This window comes from Artemia sp. Qi Xiang Cuo, chromosome 5 (assembly GCF_049724085.1).
Source record: "Artemia sp. Qi Xiang Cuo chromosome 5, ASM4972408v1, whole genome shotgun sequence".
Lineage (NCBI taxonomy): Eukaryota > Metazoa > Arthropoda > Branchiopoda > Anostraca > Artemiidae > Artemia > Artemia sp. Qi Xiang Cuo.
The window spans coordinates 33,672,157-33,694,272 of NC_142798.1; the positions used below are offsets into that span (position 1 = coordinate 33,672,157).

Sequence of the window (22,116 nt, forward strand, 5' to 3'; positions counted from 1 at the left end):
TCTCAAAAATAGGTAAGGAAATGTTATTCCAACTATTGTTCATCTACAGAAAAAGATTAAAAAATTATATTATGTCTTCCCAGGCTCTTCAACTGAAAATGATTTGGGTTCCTTCTCACATAATGATTAAGGGTAACGAAATTGCTGATAGTATTGCTAAGCAGGTTATTCGCCACCCAATTACTCAGAAAGTCACTCTTACTGTAAATGAATCCTCAGAGTTAATAACCTCTGCTGCAAATGTTCTTAGAATCAATAAAACCAGTATTGCAGCAACAAATACATATGTTCTGTCTTTTGCCAGTCAAAGTATCCCCAATCACCTTATCCACCCAAATAGCAAAATTTCAAACATTTTTTTCCGTCTGAGAACTGGGCATGCTATGACTAGGTCTTGACAAGCCTTATATCACCTTTCAGATAGCAAGTCATGCCCTTTTTATAGGTGCGTAAACATCCTCTGAGAGGATGTTGATCACATCCTCTCAGAATGTCCCCTGTTTGCAAGTGAGAGAAATATTCGAATCAGAAAAATTGAATCATTGGGTTTGAAGACATCCACCCCTTTTGTTTTGGGTTTTACCCACGTTAGCAAAGATAAGGAGATGGAAATATTAAAGGCTTTCGGAGTCTTTGTGCCTCATCAAGTATTTTCAATTGCTTGTAGTTTATTTGTATGGATAGGGTGTCTGTCTTTAACCAGTCACATGAATGGGTTAGAAGAGAAGATGATTTGATTTGGCTTTTAAATTTTTTTTATTTATATTAAGTGGATCTTTGATATATGTTAAATTTTTGTTTGGTGACGCAGAGGGCGAAAGCCGAGCGTATTCTCTCTGCAACAACGGAAGAGGTAGTTTTACATATATTTAAGTCTTTGTGGGCTCATTGACCAAATTATTTGAGAACGGATTTCACGGCTGTAAAAGTGTACATTTAAGCTCATTTGGTTAGGAGAGTGTTGTGACAGAACTGAAAGATACTCTTAAAAAGGCTTTAAACTAGTTTTCAGCACTACCTTTTTTCCAGGCAAGATGGATCAAAGAACCAGGCGAAAAATCGATCTTTCGAAACCTTCTGATCTAAATGCAATTGATGAAATTTTTGATGGAGAGAGTGACCCAGAGGAGGATCTTTCTTCTGCACAATCGATGATTTTTTAGTGTGTTCCTTCCAGTAGTAGCAGCAACAAAGAACACTCTGTTGCTCTTGTTCTCAATCCTCCAAAGGTATACACAAGCCTTCAGCCAGCTGAGGAAGTGGACTATGATGGCGAGACAACCCAGTCAGTGAGTGCTTTACAAACAGAAGAGAGTCCTAGGGAAATTAATAATAATACAAGCCAACAAGAACAGAATGTGCCATCTGGTGGATCAGGGATTGTTGTTGAAGACCCGGTGAAAGACTCTTTGCCTGACCAAGACAGTGAAGTTAAAGCGGAAGAAGCACATTCCAGACGAAAGCGTGGCCGAAGTGCGAAGTACATGAGACGGAGAGAACGGACTGAAAGAAATTACAATGGCGAAGAATATGTGAGTGCCAAAAATATTGTTTACCCTGCTAGAAAACAGAATCAAGCTTTTAGAAGTTGCAGGCTGAGTTGTTCTGAAAAACGTGGTAGTGAAACAAAAGCCAATCTGTTTGAATCGTACTGGGCTATAGGTGAAAAGAAACAGCAGCAGCGATTTCTTCTCAACTGCATGAACAGAACTCGACTGAAATAAACCAGGAAAAGAAAAGATGTTAGTAACAAGGAGCGCTATCCCTGATACTACTATGTGACTGTTGAATCAAAGAAAGTTAAAATGTGCAAGTCCTGTTTTATGCCTGTCTTTGTTCTAACCAAAGCAGAACTTGCAACGGTTCAAGGAAAGCATGGGAAGTTCTCTATTATTAGCACTCCTGAGAGATGCTAAGCTTTCAACAGATCAGTCCTGGCTGACATTGAGCTTATAAAGCAGCACATTGAATCATATCCTGCTTATGAAGCTCACAAACTTCCAGGAAATATCTTTCTTCTAATCTAAGCCTTCAGAAGATGTACGATATTCACAAAGATTTTGCTGCAGAAAAAGGGTTGCCAGCAAAACCGGTTGCTATGTACAAGAAAGTTTTCTATCAAGAATACAATCTCCGATTTAAACCTCTTGTCAGTGGCCCCTGTGGAACGTGTGAGAAGCTTAAGCAACAGATTAATTGTGCTGATCCTGAAGATTCCAAAAGGGTCTTGCAAACTCAGGTTGAGGCATATGAGAAAGCCTATAGATCAGCGTATGAGACTAAACAGAAAGACAAAGAGGTTGCAGAGAACGACCATTCCACCCTCTTGTGGGTTTTTGATCTCCAGCACTGTCTTCCTACGCCCTTTGTAAAGACTAAAATAGCTTTCTTTGAAAGATTTGAAAGAGGGAAAGTCATACAATTACCTTTGGGACGAAGGAATGGGTGACAAGGGAGCCTCTGAGGTAGCCTCTTGTCTGTTTAAGCATCTGAAGGCACTGCCGTCAAGACTAATACGGCTAGTCTTGTACTTGCACACATGTGGTTCTCAGAATTGGAATATGCATGTGGCCGGAATGTTTTGTATCAAGTTTCCAAAATTGCTTCCAAGGATTTTGAACTGATAGATCAAAAGTTTCTCGAACCCGGGCATACTCAACTCGACTGCGTCAGCAATCATGCCAGGATTGAGAAGGCCAAAAAGTATACAGACTTTGAAATCTGAGTTCCAGCTGACTGGACAAACTTAATACGTTTTGCAAGGGGAAAAATTCCCATGACCGCCGCTGAGATGCCGAAGTCAGAAATGTTTGACTTCAACAAATTTATCAGGAAAAGATGTGTCAAAAGGACAGTGGACACCGAAAATCAGCCATTCTCTTGGTTAACTGTCCATTGGTTGAAGTACGAAAAAGAATTTTGGCATCATCAAGTTCAAAACTTGTCTAGATGAAGATGCACTGTTCAGGACAATTAATTTTAGAAAGAGAGGATCCTAGAAAATTTCATTTGCAGGTATGAAGACAAAGTATCCCAATGGGAAGACGATTTCCAAAGCAAAATACGACGACTTGATGTCACTTCTGATATTTGTCCCTGATGACTATAATGCCTTCTACAAAAGTTTTCTTTATGATAATACAGTGGTAAACTACCTCGAAAATGAAAATGAAACAGAATGAGCTGTTATTCTGATGTTTTACGATTTTTTTTTTACCATTTCTTACATAAACGAAGTTGACTTAACATGAATTTGCAATTTGGTTTTTGAAAGATTTTGAGAAAATTCAATTTGCAAGAACCGGTTTAGTCCATTATCTCGAAATATACTCCATTTTAGCGAAATCTAATGGCAAATTTCACTTCCTCGATGTTTTTTTTGCATATATCTTTTTTCCCCGGCAGTTTTCGTTCATAATCGGATTTAGGAGACACTTTCAACCACAAAAATTGCTCTCCTGTAAAATTTGGAAAATGTGAGTTAGACGGTTTTTGCATAACGCTACAGAAATGATACCCAAAACGAACAGAAATTAAATAAACAATCACTGCAAACAAACATACAATAGATATTAATGTAAATAAATAAATAAATCTTAAAAAGAGTGAAACTTAAATTGGATATGCAAATCAAGTTTGAAACGAACAAAAATCACTACAAACAGGAGTTCTTCATCTCCTTCTCTCATTGTAAAACTCTAAAACCTACTGCGTCATTAGCGCTTTATTGAAAACTATATGCGTCTTGTACAGTCTTGGAAAGTATAAACAACATCAAATTGAATATTTGATGTATAATGATATTAATTGTTGAAAGATCCATCAGTTCAAGAATTTATTTCACTGTAAATTTACTTTTAATTTTCAATTCTGTAAGAACTGGCAAAGAAAGTATTTGTAATATAATTCATTTTCAGTTAAGCGCCAATGACACAGTAGGCTTTTGGTTTTTATTAACAGTTAAGGAAGGAGGCAGTATCCAAACTATTGTTTGTAGTGAAACTATAGGCCTATTTGTCTTGAACAGAGCTAATAAATTAAACTGAATATTTGATGTATAATGATAGTAATTGCTGAAAGCTCATCAGTTCAAAATTTTACTATAATTTTAATATTTACTTTCAATATTAAGTACAAAAGAAAATATTTGTCATAAAATTCGTTTTCAGTAAAGTGCCCATGACGCAGTAGGTTTCAGACTTTTACAGTGAGAGAAGGAGGTGATACCCAAACTCTTTTTTGTAGTGATTTTATTTGTTACTGCTGAGCTTAAGTTTAAAATGGCCTTTACTTTTCTTTTAAAAACTTATTTTTGGGAAAGTTTTTTTTTTTAAATTGATTTGTCTAAAAGGTTACACAATGGAATTACTGGTTATGAATTCTCTACCATGTTTGATTTTTTCAATAGAACTGTCTTATTTCATCCAAGGCACCAAAAAATGAGTCGACAATTGACCCAGCCCGAAATTACACCAAAATCAAATCCCCATTGCATGCATGCTCTTTTCCCTTTTTTAAAATGAAGGGAGCCGGTCCCTGTCAAGGCTACCAAGGACCATGAATGAGCCTGGGTAACACTTCGACAACTTTCCCCTTCTTTTTTGCATAGCATTCTGAAATCGAAAAAAGTGCTAATAACCAAGAGTAAAGATAAAAATTGCTAAACAGTTGCTAGAGAATGCCAGCAATCCCCCTCCCGTGCTAGTTTTCTCATATAGCCTAGATGGCACGTGATGCAAATTCCCATATATGCATTTTCCCTGGAGTGCAACAAATATGGCTCCAGGGATAACATGAACCAGAAAGTAGTAGGAAGAGGTCCCAAAATTACAAAAGTTTTCCATCATTTCTACATAGGTTTGCAGGGGAACAGGTGGCCATCTTTGATCTAAGCTTTCTAATTGTTTGAAACTCTCATGAATCGTTTACTTGGCCATAGAAACCATTTATTTTTATTAAGTGGGGAAAGGTGTTACTGGGCTCTATAACTAACAGAAAAAAAAAAACTTGTTTCGGGTCTGGATGAAACTTACAGCCATAATTCCTTGCACCAAAAGGGTCCTACTTTCTAAAAGGCCACTGTTTGGATCTTTGAGGTCCTACATAAATGGTTCAAACATATTTTTATTCACTGAATGGCTTTGGGGTCCACCAGAAGGTCCGAATTGGTCGAAATTCATGATTTCTAGGACTAAAATTCACACAAACTAAATTTGGTAAGGAGTGAGGAACCCAACTAAAAAAGGTTGAAACTTAATGTCAATTAATTGACTTAAAGCTCACATTTTAAGTTCCTTGATAGAGACGAGCCTTTATGTACAAAATTAGCAAATGAATGTTACCAGTTTGAATAAAAATTGACCCAATAAACTCATTTTTCTAATTAGCCTGGAAACTAAATCTTTAACTCCCTGAACAAGGAAACCCTACAATGGTAATAATTCTGATACGGAGGTATACAGACTTTCTTAAAACGGGCTCAAAAATAGGTTGGAAATCATGTCCTTTCATCAGCTTGAAAATTTTAAGGATCTCTCCTGTTTGGAGGACATTAGTAGTAGGGTTAATATTGTTTTTTTTTTTTGGGGGGGGGGGGATTTCCTTTAAATGAAGGAATCATTAAGTTAAAACAAAAGAAAAAAAGTCTCAAAATGTAGTTTGAAGTGGTATCCCTCATGGTACAGCCTTGGGTCTTACCTTTATCAACATTATATATATATATATATATATATATATATATATATATATATATATATATATATATACTTGAACTACTACTAACAACTCACCACAGCCCCAAGCCGCCTGAGGCCTGTATATATGTATATATATATATATATATATATATATATATATACTTGAACTACTACTAACAACTCACCGCAGCACCAAGCCGCCTGAGGCTTGGTGCTGCGGCTTGAGGCTTGCAATACATCTATGCAAGCTCCTCCTCTATCTTGATCTATTCAAAGCCGCTCTCTTTACACCCTCCCAGGAAGTTCCCACTTCCCTTAAATCTTTCTTTATAACATCCTCCCACCCAACCACGGATGACCTGCTTTGCATTTAGCTCTAGATGGTTGGCTGAAAAGGATGATCTTCTGCAATCTATCATCCTTCATCTGCAGAATGTACCCTAACCATCTCAACCTTTCTCTCAAAATAGTCCTAGAAAGCAGGATTGAGCCCCACTTTTAGTAGACCTTACTGTTTGAAATATGGTCAGTCAGCCATGTATCCAGAACAATCCGTAAGCAGTTTCTCAGGAAAACATCTAGCGAATCTTCATCTGGTTTTTGGGGCGCCCATGCTTCAGAACATATTATCAAGAACCATAACCACCAGCATAATCTAAGTCCAGGAAAGTTTTTCCTGTCCATTGCCTTTCCTACAGAACCAGCTGCTTACCTCATTTTCTACCTTAACCACATCAGTGCTATTCTCATACATAGCACTAATCACTCTAATGTATTTGTCTGGTATACCATACAAGGATAAGACCTTTGCTAAAGCTCTTCTATCAACAGAATAATCTTGCTCATAATGTATATATGTATAAAATTGACTAATAGCACTATTATAGTCAATTTTTTACTATAGCACCAAAAGTCACTGTATAGCACGCAAATTTGGGCAATTTTTGCACTTTGAGAACTGACCATGGTGGCAACCCTGTTCAGAAAACAAAACCATTCATTCATTGGGAAGTCAAAACCATGTACTCAGTCCTCTGTGGATTGTATTGATGGATCAAGCAAAGTTATTTCCAGAAGGCACTCAGATAGACCTTGTGTCCTGGTTGATAAAGAGTTGAAGCTACATCTCCATACCCAATCAGCTGTTGTAAAGGCCAATCAGACACTTGTAATTATCAAAAAAATGTCCATGAGCAGATCTTCAGCCATCCCAACCAAGATTTATAAGAGTCTAGTTTGACCAAGAGTAGAGCTGGGGATGTGTATTTTGTGCCCAGCCAACAAAATTGACAAAGCAGCCCTAGAATCAGTCCAGAAAAGGGCAACAAAATGCATTAGACACATATATCCCTTATTCATCCTGTCTTCAAAAGCCTAAACCACCACCCCTAACTTATTCTCGCAAATGAGGCAATGCAACACACAGTAGACAAACTCCTGAATGCTGAAGATACCATTCCTGGCCTTTTTCAACTTGACAGCTTTTTCGGAAACAAGCAAACATCAAGCTGAGGAGCGCGTTCTTATCCAGTAAAGTCATCAGTATGTGGAACTCCCTTAGTGAAAGATCAGTCACCTCTACCAGCATAGATGTGTTAAAGTTGTTGGTGGCTGGACAAGCCATGATGCACTTCTTGGGATGCAACACATGATACATTCCACTATGATTACTAAACTTGCAGATACAGGATTTTGTCCTATTGCCAGCAATTATGATTTAAGGTAATTTTAAGTTAAGATTCTTTTTCAGATATATACAGTATAATAACAATTTAGTAGTTCCACATTATTCACTATTCAACACTATTTTAAATATAATGGTTGATATTTCAGCATTGCATCCAACCCTCCCCCAACAGGGCAGATATATTCCCTGGTTATATGCAAAGCTTTGCTGATTCTGTTGGTTCCCCCCCCCCAAATTCTTATCCATAGTTGGCTGAGTATTTGGGAATTTTGACGACAATATGGTTGGCTAACAATATAATGCCAATTTGAAAAAAAAACAACAAAAAAACAACACAACAGAATCAGAAAGTTTTACATATAACTTAGGACTACATGTGGCCACAGAAAGGGAGCAAGGACATACTTATTACAGTAGCAATTGAATTTATTAGTTTAATAATACTAAATTGAGTAAGCTTTACAAAGCTTCCCTTACCTTATTCACAATTCATAGCAATTAAGGTCTATACTGTATCTGTTCAACTCCATGTTGGTCAATAATTGGGGAATCCAGCTCATATTCCCATGGTTTGTTGTTCTATTCTGCATTCAACTTTGATAGGTCTTCCAAACCCAGCTGGACAAAGATATTTACCATAATCTTTTCAGTGGACATGGTGGGTATCTGATTTTGTGTTGGTCCTGTTGTGTGTATATTTAAAAACAGTGTTGAATGAGAAATTAAAGGGGTAGGCCCACTAGGCAACTTTCTTTGCTATTATAGTATCCAGTGTTTAGTCCAAAAAAGGAATCTTGACACAAGATTATAAAAGTATACAAAACAATTCAAACGCACAAAATCAGCAAACATTTAGGCAGCTTTATTTTTGGATTTCTTGATTAATTTGCTATTGTAAGATACTCTGTAGTTTGACTGCTGATCACTGCCTGAATAGTTAAACCCCATTAAAATTGCTATTATGCAACATAGAAACTGGATTATTTCACCATTGAATTTGCCAAAAAAATTTATATAAGTTTGTGATTAGCTTGAATAGTTTAACCTTATATAATACTAACTATCTTGAATGCACTGATAGTCAAGCCTTTCCAATCAACTTGCCAAAATATAGTTAAGCAGGAATATTTTCAAGCATTCCTTGCAAAGAATGCTTGAAAACAAGTTTCAACCAACAGTCCATCACCATTTGAAATGGTCTCCAAATAGAGGTAATCCCAGAAAATACTCATTCCAAGACATTCAAGGGAAGGTATAACAAAAATAAAAATTGAAGTAATTACTAGAACTAACAGCACACTATAACTTGTTATGAAATCATAGCCTGTAAAAAAAAAAAAAAAAAGGAAAAAAAATATCAGACATGAGATTGTACAATTAGAAGATAGTACCTAAAGCACAGAATGACTCAATCTTGAATATATTTTTCTAGAACAGATGTGCTGGAGCAGAATAAATGCATTTAAATAGACAGGGTTTTTAGGATAACTTTGTTTAAGCTTAAGTGTAAAAAAAAGTTTTCGAAGGCTATAGTCTACAAATCCTAACTAAGCTGCTACTAACCATCAGCCAATCCCCAACATCTAGATCACATCTAAGGTAAGACCCTCTGGTCTGTGGTTAGAATAGATGTTTTAATCAAATTATTTCCCAGAATAACAGATTCCATCTGTTTTATCCCATGTGCCTACCGTGTCAATGTGACTCAGGTTTGAGACTTTTTGCATTTAATAACTGTCATGTCATAAATCCCTATTGTTTTACTTCCTACCAGCTGGAAACAAGTTGCCCCTTCCTCATCATACTTCGTCTATATAACTGTCTGTCCTCCCACCTCTAAATCCCTAAGGTAAGTCTGTCTCTTACCATGCTTCTCCAAAGCTTTGTAATAATAAATTAAAACCCCACCCAGGGATTACTTTTTTCTTTGTCCTGTATTATTTTCTAATGTATTTTTGCATCCCCCTTGGACAAGTTTTTTTTTTACTTCTCAGGGTGGTTGTTATTACTGTTTTTGTTTTCTTTGGCTTAATAAATATATATATATATATATCTCTCTCTACTCAAAACCATTACGTTTCCCAAATCGCCTTGTTTTTCCTGAACTTTTAGTTACTAATGTGGAAAGTCTTAATTTTGAAAAGCTTACTGAACTCAAGGTACTTTGAGAATCAAATCAAATAGATATTATAGCAGTTACTGATGTACAGTCCCACAGCCCAGGTTCCCTGCGCCTGGTAAATTATTCAGTTTATTAAACTCCATCCCTCAGACCACCCACTTAAAAAAAGGTTACAATGTTTTGTTCTTTACTAAGAGCAACCTTTCCCCTAGAATTATCCATGTTCCATGTCTTTCTGAGTATGATGAAATCCTCTGGCTAAGCATTAGACCAAAAGTACTCCCTTGTCCATTTAATATTATTGCAATAGCTTTTGTCTCTATTACTCTCAAAATCGAAAATATTGATTTAAAACGTAAATTTATTAAGCAGTTGCAGACAAGTGCTGATTCTGTTTTTTCTAAGTATCCCAATGCTGGTCCTTTTTATTTGGTGATGCCAACAAGTTTAAAATGGATTCTTCTTGCTCATCACTTAAAATAAAACAAATTGTTAAAATATTAACAGCTTGGGGAAACACATCTCTTGATGTTATTTTAACTAATATGTATAATTTTTACAGCCCTCCCTCAGCTTTGCCCCCATTGGGTGAGAGTTATCACCTTTTGATTTTGTTATTCCCTTCTTCAAATTGCAAGCATTATTTCTCAATAACTTATGGCCCTTACCACCCTTTTCAAAATTCTGGTCTTCTTTCTTTTGGAATGCAGCTGAATTCAGAAGATAGGTCTGTTATTTATAATTTAAAAAATAATGATGAGAAAATTGCTACCTTCCACAAAAAGCTATTTGATAGGTATCAAATTTGTTTCCCAGAAAAAAAAATGTGCTCAAGTGATAACCCCTTTAATAATCAAATTATAAAAGCACACATTAGAACCAAATTGAAACTTTTCAGGAATGGGAAACTGTATGAACCTAATAAACTAAGAGAAACAATCAAAGGAGAAATTTGTAAATCAGCTCAATTGTATGACAAAAATAAGGTCAAAGAATTGTTTAGAAATATACCAAAAAATTGGTATTCTGAGGTTAAAAAGCTCTGTGGCAGGAGGCTTGAGCAGCTTAATTTTAATCTACCTGAGTCTCCTGATGTTCCTGCCAATAATCTAAACAGATTCCTTGCTTCCATTATTCAGAGTCTTCCAGCATTGTCTGATCAATTACCAACAGGTGCCCTTTTCCCTCTGTTTCCCTGTCTGTGATAAAAAGAAGAATAGGAAAACTAAGAAAAACAAGTGTTTGTCCTTTGGATATCCTGTTTCCTCTTATTAGTGTTTTCAAAGAGTTTCTTTCAAAGCCCTTGTCCATCCTTTTTAACAAGATTACCAAGTTTGGGCAAATTCCAATGATTTGGAAACAGGGTTTCATAACCCCTTTTAAAAAGAAAAAAGAAAGCCTGGTTTTGAAGGCATTTGACCTATTACTTGTAGTCCTATTTTCTCAAAAATTTATGAAAGATTCCTTGCAGATTGGCTGAAGGAAAAAATCCTACCTCTTACTAACCTGAGGTAATTTGGGAACCTAAAATACAGTTCTACTTTCCACTACCTCTTATTGGCCACATTAGGAAAACCCTCAAAAAGCCTAATTCCTGGCAAAATTTAATTTCCATTGACCTTCAAAAAGCATTTGACCATGTTAACCACAATATTTTAGTTGAGAGACTTGTCAGCAAATTCAAGATTGATTCCTTTCTGATGAAATCGGTTGCCCCCTTCTTATCAAAAAGATTGCAGGTTATCAAATACCAGAATCATCATTCAAATCCTTTCTGTCCACAATGGCATACCTCAAGGTACTCTCCTAGGTCCCCTTCTTTTTTCAGTTATGATTAACAACCTTGCTAAGGCATTTTCTGACAGATAGAAATTTGATGATGACCTAACATTTCTCAATCAAATTGGAGATGATGCCTTGAACTTACACATGACACTAAACCCCTTTAAGTCCATGACAATGCTGATTTGTTTTCTCAAATCCTTGCCTTGTTTTCTTAATCCTATCCCTCCTGAAATTTCTGTGCCCTCCTTTAAATTACTTGGTGTCACAATTTCTTCTAATTTAAAATGGGATATCCATCCATGTTATAGATATCCTCCATAGAGCTAATGCATCTGTTGCCCTCCTTAAGCTCCTAAATAAATTTAGCACCACGTGCCATACTCTCTGCTCCTAAGAAAATCTAGTTTGGAAACCCCTGAGCACATGAAGGTTTTGTTGTGCCCCTATTTTGCAAAATATGCAATAACAAACCCTTGCATGGCAAGCATTTACCCCAAACATCACTCCCCATTGAGATTACCTCTAAATATGAAAAAATCTTTGTCCTCTTCACTATCTTCACTACAGACAAAATGAATTTATTGCCCCCCCCTCTTTTTTTTAGTGTCCCTTATAATTTATATATATATATATATATATATATATATATATATATATATATATATATATATATATATATATATATATATATATATATATATATATATATATATATATATCTTTTTTGTATTTAAATTTGCTTATTTTGTCCCTCCCCCTTTTTTAAATGTCCATAATTTTTTTTTTTTATATTAATTGTATTTTTCAGTTTATGTTCACTTTTTGAATAAAAGTTTAAATAGGTATAAAATCCTTTTAATAGACAGTGATAAATTTCACAAAAATTAGATTCTCTTATTTTAAAACTTTCAAAAGTGGAAATGAATACACCTGCAAATAGGACAGAAATGGAATTATTGAAAAAGAAAACAAGACTTAGTGCTTTTTATAATGATATTTGCACTATTATTAGATAGATCAAATTAGTTATTGTTTGGTCATGAAATATGGTAGAGGCATGTCCATTCCAGGAATCATTTATTTGTATTACTTTTTATTTCCAGCATCTGATTGAAACTCTGATTCTCGTATTTGTAATTGAAATGCCTAATAAGTGCTGATAATTTCCTATTCCTTGCATTGTGGCTTCATATACTAATGCAGAAATATTTAACTGACTATATATAATACCAAGGTGACTTTTGGCTATTTTCGCTTTTCTAAATATTTCTTTTAACCACCTCCAAAAAAAGAACTGACATAAATGTGCTAAGAATTATGACTAAAATTAGTTGCATTTCACACAACACCAGTGCTACTTGTGGAATATTTATCTCTGCATCAGCATTCTGTAAGAAACATCTGCTGAGAACTGAATAAAGTGAATTTCAACAAAATATGCATATTTTTCTCACAATTTAGAAAATTTTGTGGGCACATATTAGTGGTACCAACCCATTCCCTTTTTCTATTGTCATTAATTTTATCCTGCAGTACTAGGAGCCCATGCTTTGCCTGTGAAGAGAATTATAGACATAAAAACGATATTCAGTGTAACCCCCACTGGAAATGCATACCCAGAATTAAACAAGAAAATTTTTTGTGTAATTTTTTAGAATTTTTTTTTTGAACAAAGATACAAAGAGGAAGGTAATTTTCAAACTCTAGGGGTCAATTTCCCTTCCAATTGGCATCCCTGGCAATTTTTATTTAGTTTATGGTTTCTGATGGAATGATACTAAGAAATGTTCAGATTTTCTGGATATTCTTTGTCAAAAAATGCCCAACAGATAAGTTAATAATTATAACTCTATTTTTCAAATACTTTCAAATTTAAAATATGGTTGCTATTTAAATGCGGGGAATATGTAACAATATGATGTCACAATCTTAGGTATCACTTTGACTTATCCTGTATCTTTACTTAGACATCACTATTGCACAGCCTATGATTTTTGTTTTAGCTTTATGTGGCCCACCAATATCAATGCTATTTATTAATATAATTCAGCACCCCCCCCCCCCAAAAAAAAACAACAATTTAATAAAAAAATATTATTTCAATGGATCATGTATATTATAAGTATAATAATACAAAGTGAATTTTACAGAGTCAAAATCCATTCAAAATTACAAGCAAATGAATAGCACAATGCCCAGAGCTATTAGAGAAGAGCTTGGTTCAATTATGAGATTGAGCAACCTGTGCTGGGTGTGGGGGTCAGGGAAAGTAGAGGGAGGATATGTACTGCAGCATTAGTGGTGAATCTGGCTGAAAAAAGCACGTTTATACAATATTCACTTTTGCCCACCCAAAAACTTGTTTATGTTATACTACTGTCATATGTGGCAGCTCATTGCTGACAATTTCAGTAACATCCAAGCACCAAAACTTGTATTTATGGTTGTTTAATGTCTGTTAATTGTTTATAATGTATTGTGTAATATTTTTAGATTCACCAAGTAGTGTATTTGTTAAATAGTTACTCTTCTTCACTACCACTTGAAAAGCACCCCCTCCTACCCCCCCCCCCCCTATTTGTGAAGATTCACCCCTTCCCAAATTTTCCCATATGTGGCCTTAATACACATATAGTATCAAGCTGAATAAGACAAAAAAATAATGAAATTGCTACTTTAAAAAGTGCAGCATACTTATAATAATCACATCATCATGTTTCCATTACTTATTATTCACATTTTTAACTTGTTTAAGATAATATTCTTTATCCTATATTCAATACTCACTTGGACAAAACTGAATATCTTAAAAGTCTACACAGCATTCTTCACTACCACTTGATAGCACCCCCTCCCCAATTTGTGAAAATTTATCCCTAAACAACTTTAAATTAATTTTGTGGCAATTCTTTATTGTGTCAACTGCAAAGTCAGAGCTTTTCCTTCTAATGTGGTTTAGTATTTTGATTTTCCTGATTAGAAATCAAGCAGGGCTTGCACTATCCCCAAATTTTTGGGTATTCCCCCCCAAAAAATTGGTTCCTCAAATCCCCAAAAATCATGGTGCCACCCCTAGCAATTTATCACCAGTGACTTTCCCTGCAAAATATTACTTTGCATACCATAATTCTTCACTACTCTCTTGTTCATTAATTTTCGTCTCTTTTGTTACTTTGCATAAAACCCAGATTGATGCAATATGCAATTGCAAATATTACAATATACACAGTTCTTAATATGTTGACAAAAAAAAGTATAGTCTTTATGAAGTGAGTTTAAATCATTTGAAATGCAGTTTCTCAATCGCTATTTCTTACATCATTTGTAGTCAAGAATTTTATTTTCAAGTTGAATAGAATTATAGAACAAATTCACTACTATACAGCTTCAGCCTTCAGTTGGATTTTGAAATTGACAGCCAACAGATTGTTTCTATAGCTGAATTGTAAGTTTGCAGATTTTTAGATAAGATTTTCTTAATGTTTAATACTCAACTGTTGAACGCCTGATAGAAAGTACAATCTTCTTTCTGAAATATTTTTACCCCCCCCCCCCCCAAAAAAAACCCTTCTATTGAGACAAAATTTAGCTATAGACTAAGCTATGTACAAGGTTAGGGATTTAAAGATCAAACCAAAAGTTACACCAAAAACATGATTCATAAATAAATTGTAAATTATTGCTTATAGGGGGTGGGGGGATAGGGGGCTATTTGTTTCAAATGATAATACCTCATTTGTTTTTGAAAGCAGGGATGCCAAAAAGACAATTATTTTTTTTCATTTATAGTGGAGACAGAGGAAAATGATATCAAATTCCCTGGGAAACCATTGAAATATTTTGATAGACCCAGGGCCCCCCATTAGGACTTCTTCATTGTCTTGGGTATTTTGCAATTTCTCATAGGCTACTGACCTAATTTGGCTTTTGTGTGCACTCTCTTTTAATTAGATTCTTTGGATCTTTTTGAATGCCATGGCAAATCTATGACTCAGTTTTCCAATAATTTGAGGTATATCTGAATAATTTTGACATTTTTGTTGTTGTCTTTATACCCCTTTACTTATTCCCTCAATTTTTTTTTCAAGGAACACTAAGCTGTTTAATGTTATTTTGGGTGCTTGTTTGAACCATATAGTGACCTAGTTAATTATTAAGTAAATTATTTTTCTAATGAAAGCTGAGACGGCATCCTATCAAGGTGGTATCCAGAGGGGGGGGGGTAGGGAGGCATTACATTTAAATGATAATATCTCGAATTTTTTTTTACTGAAAGCAGGGATCCCATAAAGTTATATTTTTTAGTTTAAAGCAGAGACGGCATCCTACCAAGGTGGTATCCAGAGGAGGGGGGGGTAGTGAGCTATCATATTTAAATGATAATAACTAGATTTTTTTTTAAAAGCAGGGGTACAAATAAGTTAATTATTTTTCTTTATTTAAAGCAGAGATGGTATCCTATCAAGATGGTATCCAGATGGGGGGGGGAGATAGGGAGTTATTATATTTAAGTGATAGAACCTTGATTTTTTTTTTATTGAAAGCAGGGATGCCAAAAAGTTGACAAAAATTAACAAGATTTTCATGAGTTATACTTGATACAGCACTTGCATGGTTTTATTGTCCAAAGGAAAAGGGACATATGTGTCCAACCCATTTTTTTCTTATTGATGAAATGGGTTTACTTTGAAAACATTCATTCATAAGTACCAGGCAGATTCACACTAAAATGAATTGGTGTGACAAAAGCAATATCAACATCCCCACCTAATGTTGTGCTCAAGTGACAATGGCACCCTTGGTCCAGCACCTAAGTTACATTAAAAGGCCAGGTCATAATAAAAGCTTTCAATTTGGGAGGTTCAAGGAGGAGTCATTGACAGTCTTATGACCTCAGGGTACTAGATGTTGCAACATTCTTATTTATCTACAGTGGTTTAAAAAATTTCAACAATATGCACAAATATAACAAATGTAACATTTGAAATATTATAACACTTTTTTCAAAGCTTTAAAGAAAAGCAAAAAAGGCTAAACACCCCTAACTATGCTTGAAAGCTATTTTAAAAAGAAACTCTTTGGAGATTTCTGTGGAAATGACCATAGCAGAAGCTTTGAGCCTGGGTGGGGATCAAAGAGGAGTCTTTGAGTATTTTGACCACAGGTGACTTATTGCTGTGACTTTCTTAAATTTGGTAATTTTTGTGAGCATTTGGAAATCAAAGCTTAAACTCAATAACTGATACTAAGTGTCCTAACATTTTGCTTGGATTAAAAGTGACAAACTAGGATGAAAATCTCAAATTTTTTTGGAGCTACTTCAGTCAGCTTATTATTTCATTTAATTACATTTAAAACGGATGAGCTTTTCATTTTTTACCTAAGAAAATAGCTGGCACTTTATTTTTCTTCATACCGAATAAACCATTAAGCGTTTTTTGTTTCATTATAATTGAAGAGTTCTCATGTGAAGTGTTCATCATGTATTTTTCAGTTTGATAAATTTACTCATTTTAAATGCAGTTTATAATTTGACTGATATTAGGTATTTATCAGTTTATAATCTGGAATGAATCCCAAAAAGAAAAAAATGAATAATATCCAAAAGAGCAGCCAAAAGCAATAAAAAAGGAGCAGTTCAGCCTTAGCCTACATGACATATTCTATAAAGGAACCCAAAAAAACTTTAAAATGTATTTTTTTTTAAATTTGTTATTAAAAACTGGTTTTTAATACAAGAAGGCTTTTCAGGAATCCAAAAGAGCAAAAAAAAATCAATATCAAAGTTGCCCATTTCAACTGTTTTAAAGGTGACAAAACAGATATAGGCAAAGGGCATTATGAAAAAATTAAGCTTCTAAGTTCAAAGTTATATTCAAAGTTTTTACCCAGATAACTGACAAATTTTGTGATAAAGTATTTGAAGTTTTGTATGCAGTAATGCTTGATGAAAAAAAACTACTAATTTTGATAATTATTTATGTTAAGAATACATAACTAATAGATACTTCAACTACTTGTATTATGCAAGGGTTCTGAAACACACTGCCATTTTATTTCTACCAGATTTTTACTTCTCTTGATGAATAAAAAAGAAGACCAGTTTCTAGCTAGCAACTTGTGAATTTTTGAACTCATGAATAGACTTGAATCTGTTGTAAATTTAAGCTGTGATTTGAGAAAGACTGATGAAAACGTTAATGTTTGTGGTCAACATTGATCATGCTGGCAGCACACCCCCAACATCATACTGGCAACACCCCCCTGACATCTTACCGGCAGCATGGCATGGTGCACTGTTTTTGGCCCCACTGCTGCTGGTCTTCCCTAATCAGTGCAGTGCTGGGGTCTATACTTGTAGTAATCACATCATCATGTTTCTATTCATTATTATTCCCATTTTCAACTTGTTTAAAATAATATTCTTTATCTAATATTCAATACTCACTTGGACAAAACTGAATATCTTAAAAGTCTACACAGCACAAAGGGTTTAAAACAGAACAAATAATGGAAACAGATATATTATTAGGGCTACATATGGTCCATCAGAAAGGGAGTTGGGTACAGGTAAATTTTTTTCAGTTTATATTATTGACTCATATTATTGTTGGAGGTAAAGTTTAAACTTACCTCTCATTTACATTAGAAATAAAACTTACCCCCCTTCTAATGTCTAAATATATACCCTGAATTGGTATATAGGCCTATATAGGGGTGGGAGTAAAATTCATTTTCAACAAAAACAATTATTATATTTGGAAAGAGCATAAAAAAGGCATCAAGTGGTATGTTTACTTTATTTGAACGTCAATAATATGAACTTCAAAAAACTTACCCCTCTATATATAGGGTAAAAGACCTCTTATTGAGAAAAACCACTTTTCTTTGGCATTCCCGGAAAATAGCAAAGGGTTTTTGGACCACCCCAATTATGTCAGCATCATGCCATGTGAGGGCAGTAACCAGAACCCCACCTTCTTGGTCAAATTTTCACTAATGATTTGTCAGCATAAATTGAAAATGTGGTCTCTGTTTTGAAAAGTAATTGAAAAGGAAAATTATATTTAATATTAGTGATTTATAGAATAAATATCAAGCAATAAGTTACATTTCTAGAATCAGAAGAAAATCAGATTTCTGTTAATATATAAATAAAACTAAAACACTAAATAGGATAACTGGTATTTCCAAAAAGAGGTCCCTGTAGGTAAGTCAATAGGCCCTAAACTAATAATTTCAAGTGTTTGATCTTAAATAATTTTAATAATAACCATATTGATGAATAGCTTAGATTTTTAGCTATTCAGTAATATACCCAATCCTTCTTAATTCCTCTTTGGTAACTAGATGCAATGGTTTTAGTTTTACATAGGCCTAATTTTGCTCAATTGGACACTGTTTTTTTACCCTAGGCTACCAATTCAGGGTATATAATTGCACATTATGGGGGTAGGGGGAAAGTAATTGAATTGGCAGGCTACTAGCCTACTTTTGTTTGTTTACCATGTTTGCTTCAGAAGTGGCCAAACACTAAATAGCCTAAAATTGTTGCAACAATGCTGTAAATTATTTTCAGGTCTGATTTTGTACCATAGCATGATTTAGCAGACATGATGCTATTAAATAGGATAACAAAGACTACTCTAGCTTTTCTGTGGCAACTAGGCTAATAAAATATAGCTAACCTTACCTTAAAAATAACTTAACGGTTGGCGGTTGAACTTAAATTTTTGAAATAAACTGAAATAACTAGCCTAGGCTATTAGTCGACAAAAATTAAATCTTTTAACTCGGAAAATACAGCAATTTATAAATTTGGCAAAACTTTTAAATTAGATCTTTAAGATTGTTCTAGACCATGAATGAGAACAGTGTGATCCCTCCAGTCAGTTGGGCTCAAAGGACAAATTGTATTTATTTGACAATATCTTTACCTGATTGTAATAACCCTGATATTAATATATACCTAAAAGAAGTAAACTTCAGGCAACATGACAGTCAAAACAATAAAGTATACACAGTTGTCATTGAACTTTATAAAGAGATTGTGCCTGAAGAGTGTAGTATTTTCATCCAGCCAAGGGAAGTACAATTAATATTAAAGAAAAAAGAAGCAGGACCTTTTTGGCCATCCCTCCTTAAATCAAAAGAGAAGCAGCACTGGTTGAAAATTGACTTTAGCAAATGGATTGATGAAGAAGATGAAGGTTGTTCTACAGATTCAGAATTTGGAGAGTCAAACCAACCAGGTGATACCCAGAAGCCATTAAATTGCACTGGAGAAAGTTTTGATGTAAGTTTTCAGAGTAGCCTAGCCTACAATCCCATTTGAACTTTTGGTTACACCCAGTCAATTTGCTTAGACTCTTATCTTAACTCTAAGGCTTATTTTTGTAGAAGACTAGGACTTGGGCTATTGAGAAGGAATCATTGTAAATATTGAGAAGTCTGCATTTCTGACCTACAAATAGCCTAAAGTGAACATAGCCTACAAGTTAATAGGATACCACCAGATGGCTAATTTGAGAGTGTATGTATATACAAATCTTTAAATTAGTTAACTGGCCAACCAGTATTTTAAGCCTTGGAATCCAGCTGGATAAAAGGAAACATATTAAGAAAACAATTCTTACTCCATAGCCCTAATAGCCTAGCCTATGTAGAATAATCCTAGTTAACACATTTTGCAGGGGGAGAGCCTTTATCTTTGCTACTTAGCTTGTTTTTCCAGTTTTTCTAAGAAATTCATGAATTTCTTAGAGCCTATATACTCACAGAATATATACCCCCACCCCCCTAATGTGTTAATATATACCTGGAATTGTAGGTAATTTTTACCAAATCATAGTATTGACTTACAAATAAGGGGAATATACCACTCGATGCCTTTTATGTGCTCTTTACGAATATAATAATAATTTTGGTCGGAAATTAATTTTAGCTATATGTGCCAATTCAGGTTATTATATTTGCACATTAGGGGGGTACAGGGAAAGTTTAATCTTACCTCTCATTTACATCAGAAATAAAATTTCCTACCCCCCTAATGTGCAAACATATACCCTGAATTCTGCAATATACCCTGAGTTCTGCAAGAAACTCAAACAGTCCCCCCTTGTTGCTACAGGAAAGCTGATGGATCTTTTGTGGACAGAAATTCTTCAGCAAGCGCCTTCAATTTGTATTGCACCTCACTTCCTTCAGTTCCTAATCCACCCTACAGCAGAGTAAGTAGTTTTCCCTTAGCAGAAAAGTCATTTTTCCTTTTCCCATGCAGTGATACCAACATTTCTAACATTATTTCTCAGCTTTCAAGTAGCCATTCAGTTGATGGTTTTGGTTTGAGCTGTAATGTTCTTAAAAAAATTGGTCAGTTTGTTTCTAACCCCATCTCACACATAACTAACCTCTCTCTTCTGGTGTTTTTCCTCATTTATTTAAGGTTGCTAATGTTGTACCTTTGTTTAAAAAAGGTGATTCATCTCTAATTTCAAACTATAAACCTATTTCTCTCCTTCCTGTAATTTCTAAGGTTGTTGAAAAAGTAGTGTATTGTAGACTCTCTTCATTTGTATTTAGTACTAATACAACTGCAGGTAATTCTCTCATAACTAACCATCAGTATGGCTTTTGTCCCAGTTTTTCTACCTTGCATGCACTTTCAGATGCAATAGAGTTTGTGTGTGTTAACCTTGACAAGGGCTTGTTTGTCTTGGGCCTATTTCTTGACTTTTCAAAGGCATTTGATATGGTTGTTCACTCTGTTCTTTTGTCTAAATTATCTTCATTTGGAGTGCATGGAGTCCCACTTGAATGGTTTAGGTCTTACCTCTCAGGAAGATCTCAGTATGTTTTGGTTAATGGTACTTCTTCCTCTTCCTTGCCTATTGTGAAAGGTGTCCCACAGGGCTCTGTGCTTGGACCACTTTTGCTTTTAATTTATAATAATGATATTGTTGATGGTCTTCATCCCCTTGTGCACCCTATTCTTTTTGCTAATGACAGTAACTTTTTCATTGCTGCAGTGGACCTGCCATCTGCTACTTCCCTAGCTCAAGGTCTTCTTGATAAAGTAAAATATTGGTGCTGGTCAAATGGTATGACTCTCAACAGCCAAAACAGTGCCATTGTACACTTTAGAACCCCTTATCGTATGAGAGATGCAAGGGAGCCAACCATCCTGACTTATGGGAATGATATTATACCGCAAGCTACTATAGTGAAATTTCTTGGTGTGTATCTTGACTGTTTTCTTTCTTTTAAATCCCATATAACTCATACCCATTCCATTGTCCTCTGCCAATCTTCAATGTTATACAGGGTTAACTCATTTCTTCCCCCAGATGTTATGCTTTCTCTTTATTATGCTTTTATTTTTCCTTACCTTTCTTATTGCTGTTCTGTCTGGGGTAGTACTAATAAATCTCTTCTCTGCTCACTTCAAAGAGCCCAAAATAGGGCAGTAAAGGCTACTTTTCTTCTACCTCGTTTTTACCCTTCCCCTGATCTTTATACTGATACCGGAATAGCTCTGCTTGATCGTATTGTGGGTAAAAGTTACCTTTATTTAGCACATTCTGCTTTTCTAGGTACACTTCCACCATCTCTGCAGCAGTTTTTCTTTCTGTCAGGCTCAGGTAGGTACTTTTCTTTTTTACGTAGCTCTTATTGCAGGTTCATTTTACCTAAGCAATCATCAACAGCAGGTCAGAGGTCTCCTGTTTATCAATCTATTTTACTATGGAACTCCATCCCTCCTGATGTCCCTCTATCTCTTTCTGCAAAGGCAGGTTCTCACTGAGTCTTTCCAGTATTGTATTATA

At 34.8% G+C, this 22,116-nt stretch overlaps 2 protein-coding genes across 3 annotated transcripts in view; one reads left to right on the plus strand and one right to left on the minus strand.

Moving 5' to 3' along the window:
• Window positions 1-19,057, minus strand: part of LOC148952054 (uncharacterized) — a 29,806-nt gene extending 10,749 nt beyond the window's left edge. The window contains exon 1 of one of the 2 annotated variants that reach the window (XM_089089518.1): window positions 18,984-19,057. Coding sequence is in view for 1 of the 2 variants with exons in the window: in XM_089089517.1 (XP_088945643.1) it covers window positions 18,797-18,799 (3 nt within the window). In the remaining variant the exon portion in view is untranslated. Of the gene's footprint in view, window positions 1-18,796; window positions 18,919-18,983 lie in introns of those variants that run through there. The other variant, XM_089089517.1, reaches the window with a different exon arrangement.
• Window positions 19,058-19,137: 80 nt separating this feature from the next.
• LOC148952055 (uncharacterized) overlaps window positions 19,138-22,116 on the plus strand; it is a 318,887-nt gene continuing 315,908 nt past the window's right edge. The window contains exon 1 of the mRNA XM_089089125.1: window positions 19,138-19,586. Coding sequence (XP_088945251.1) covers window positions 19,152-19,586 — 435 coding nt within the window. The 5' untranslated portion in view covers window positions 19,138-19,151. The remainder of the gene's footprint in view (window positions 19,587-22,116) is intronic.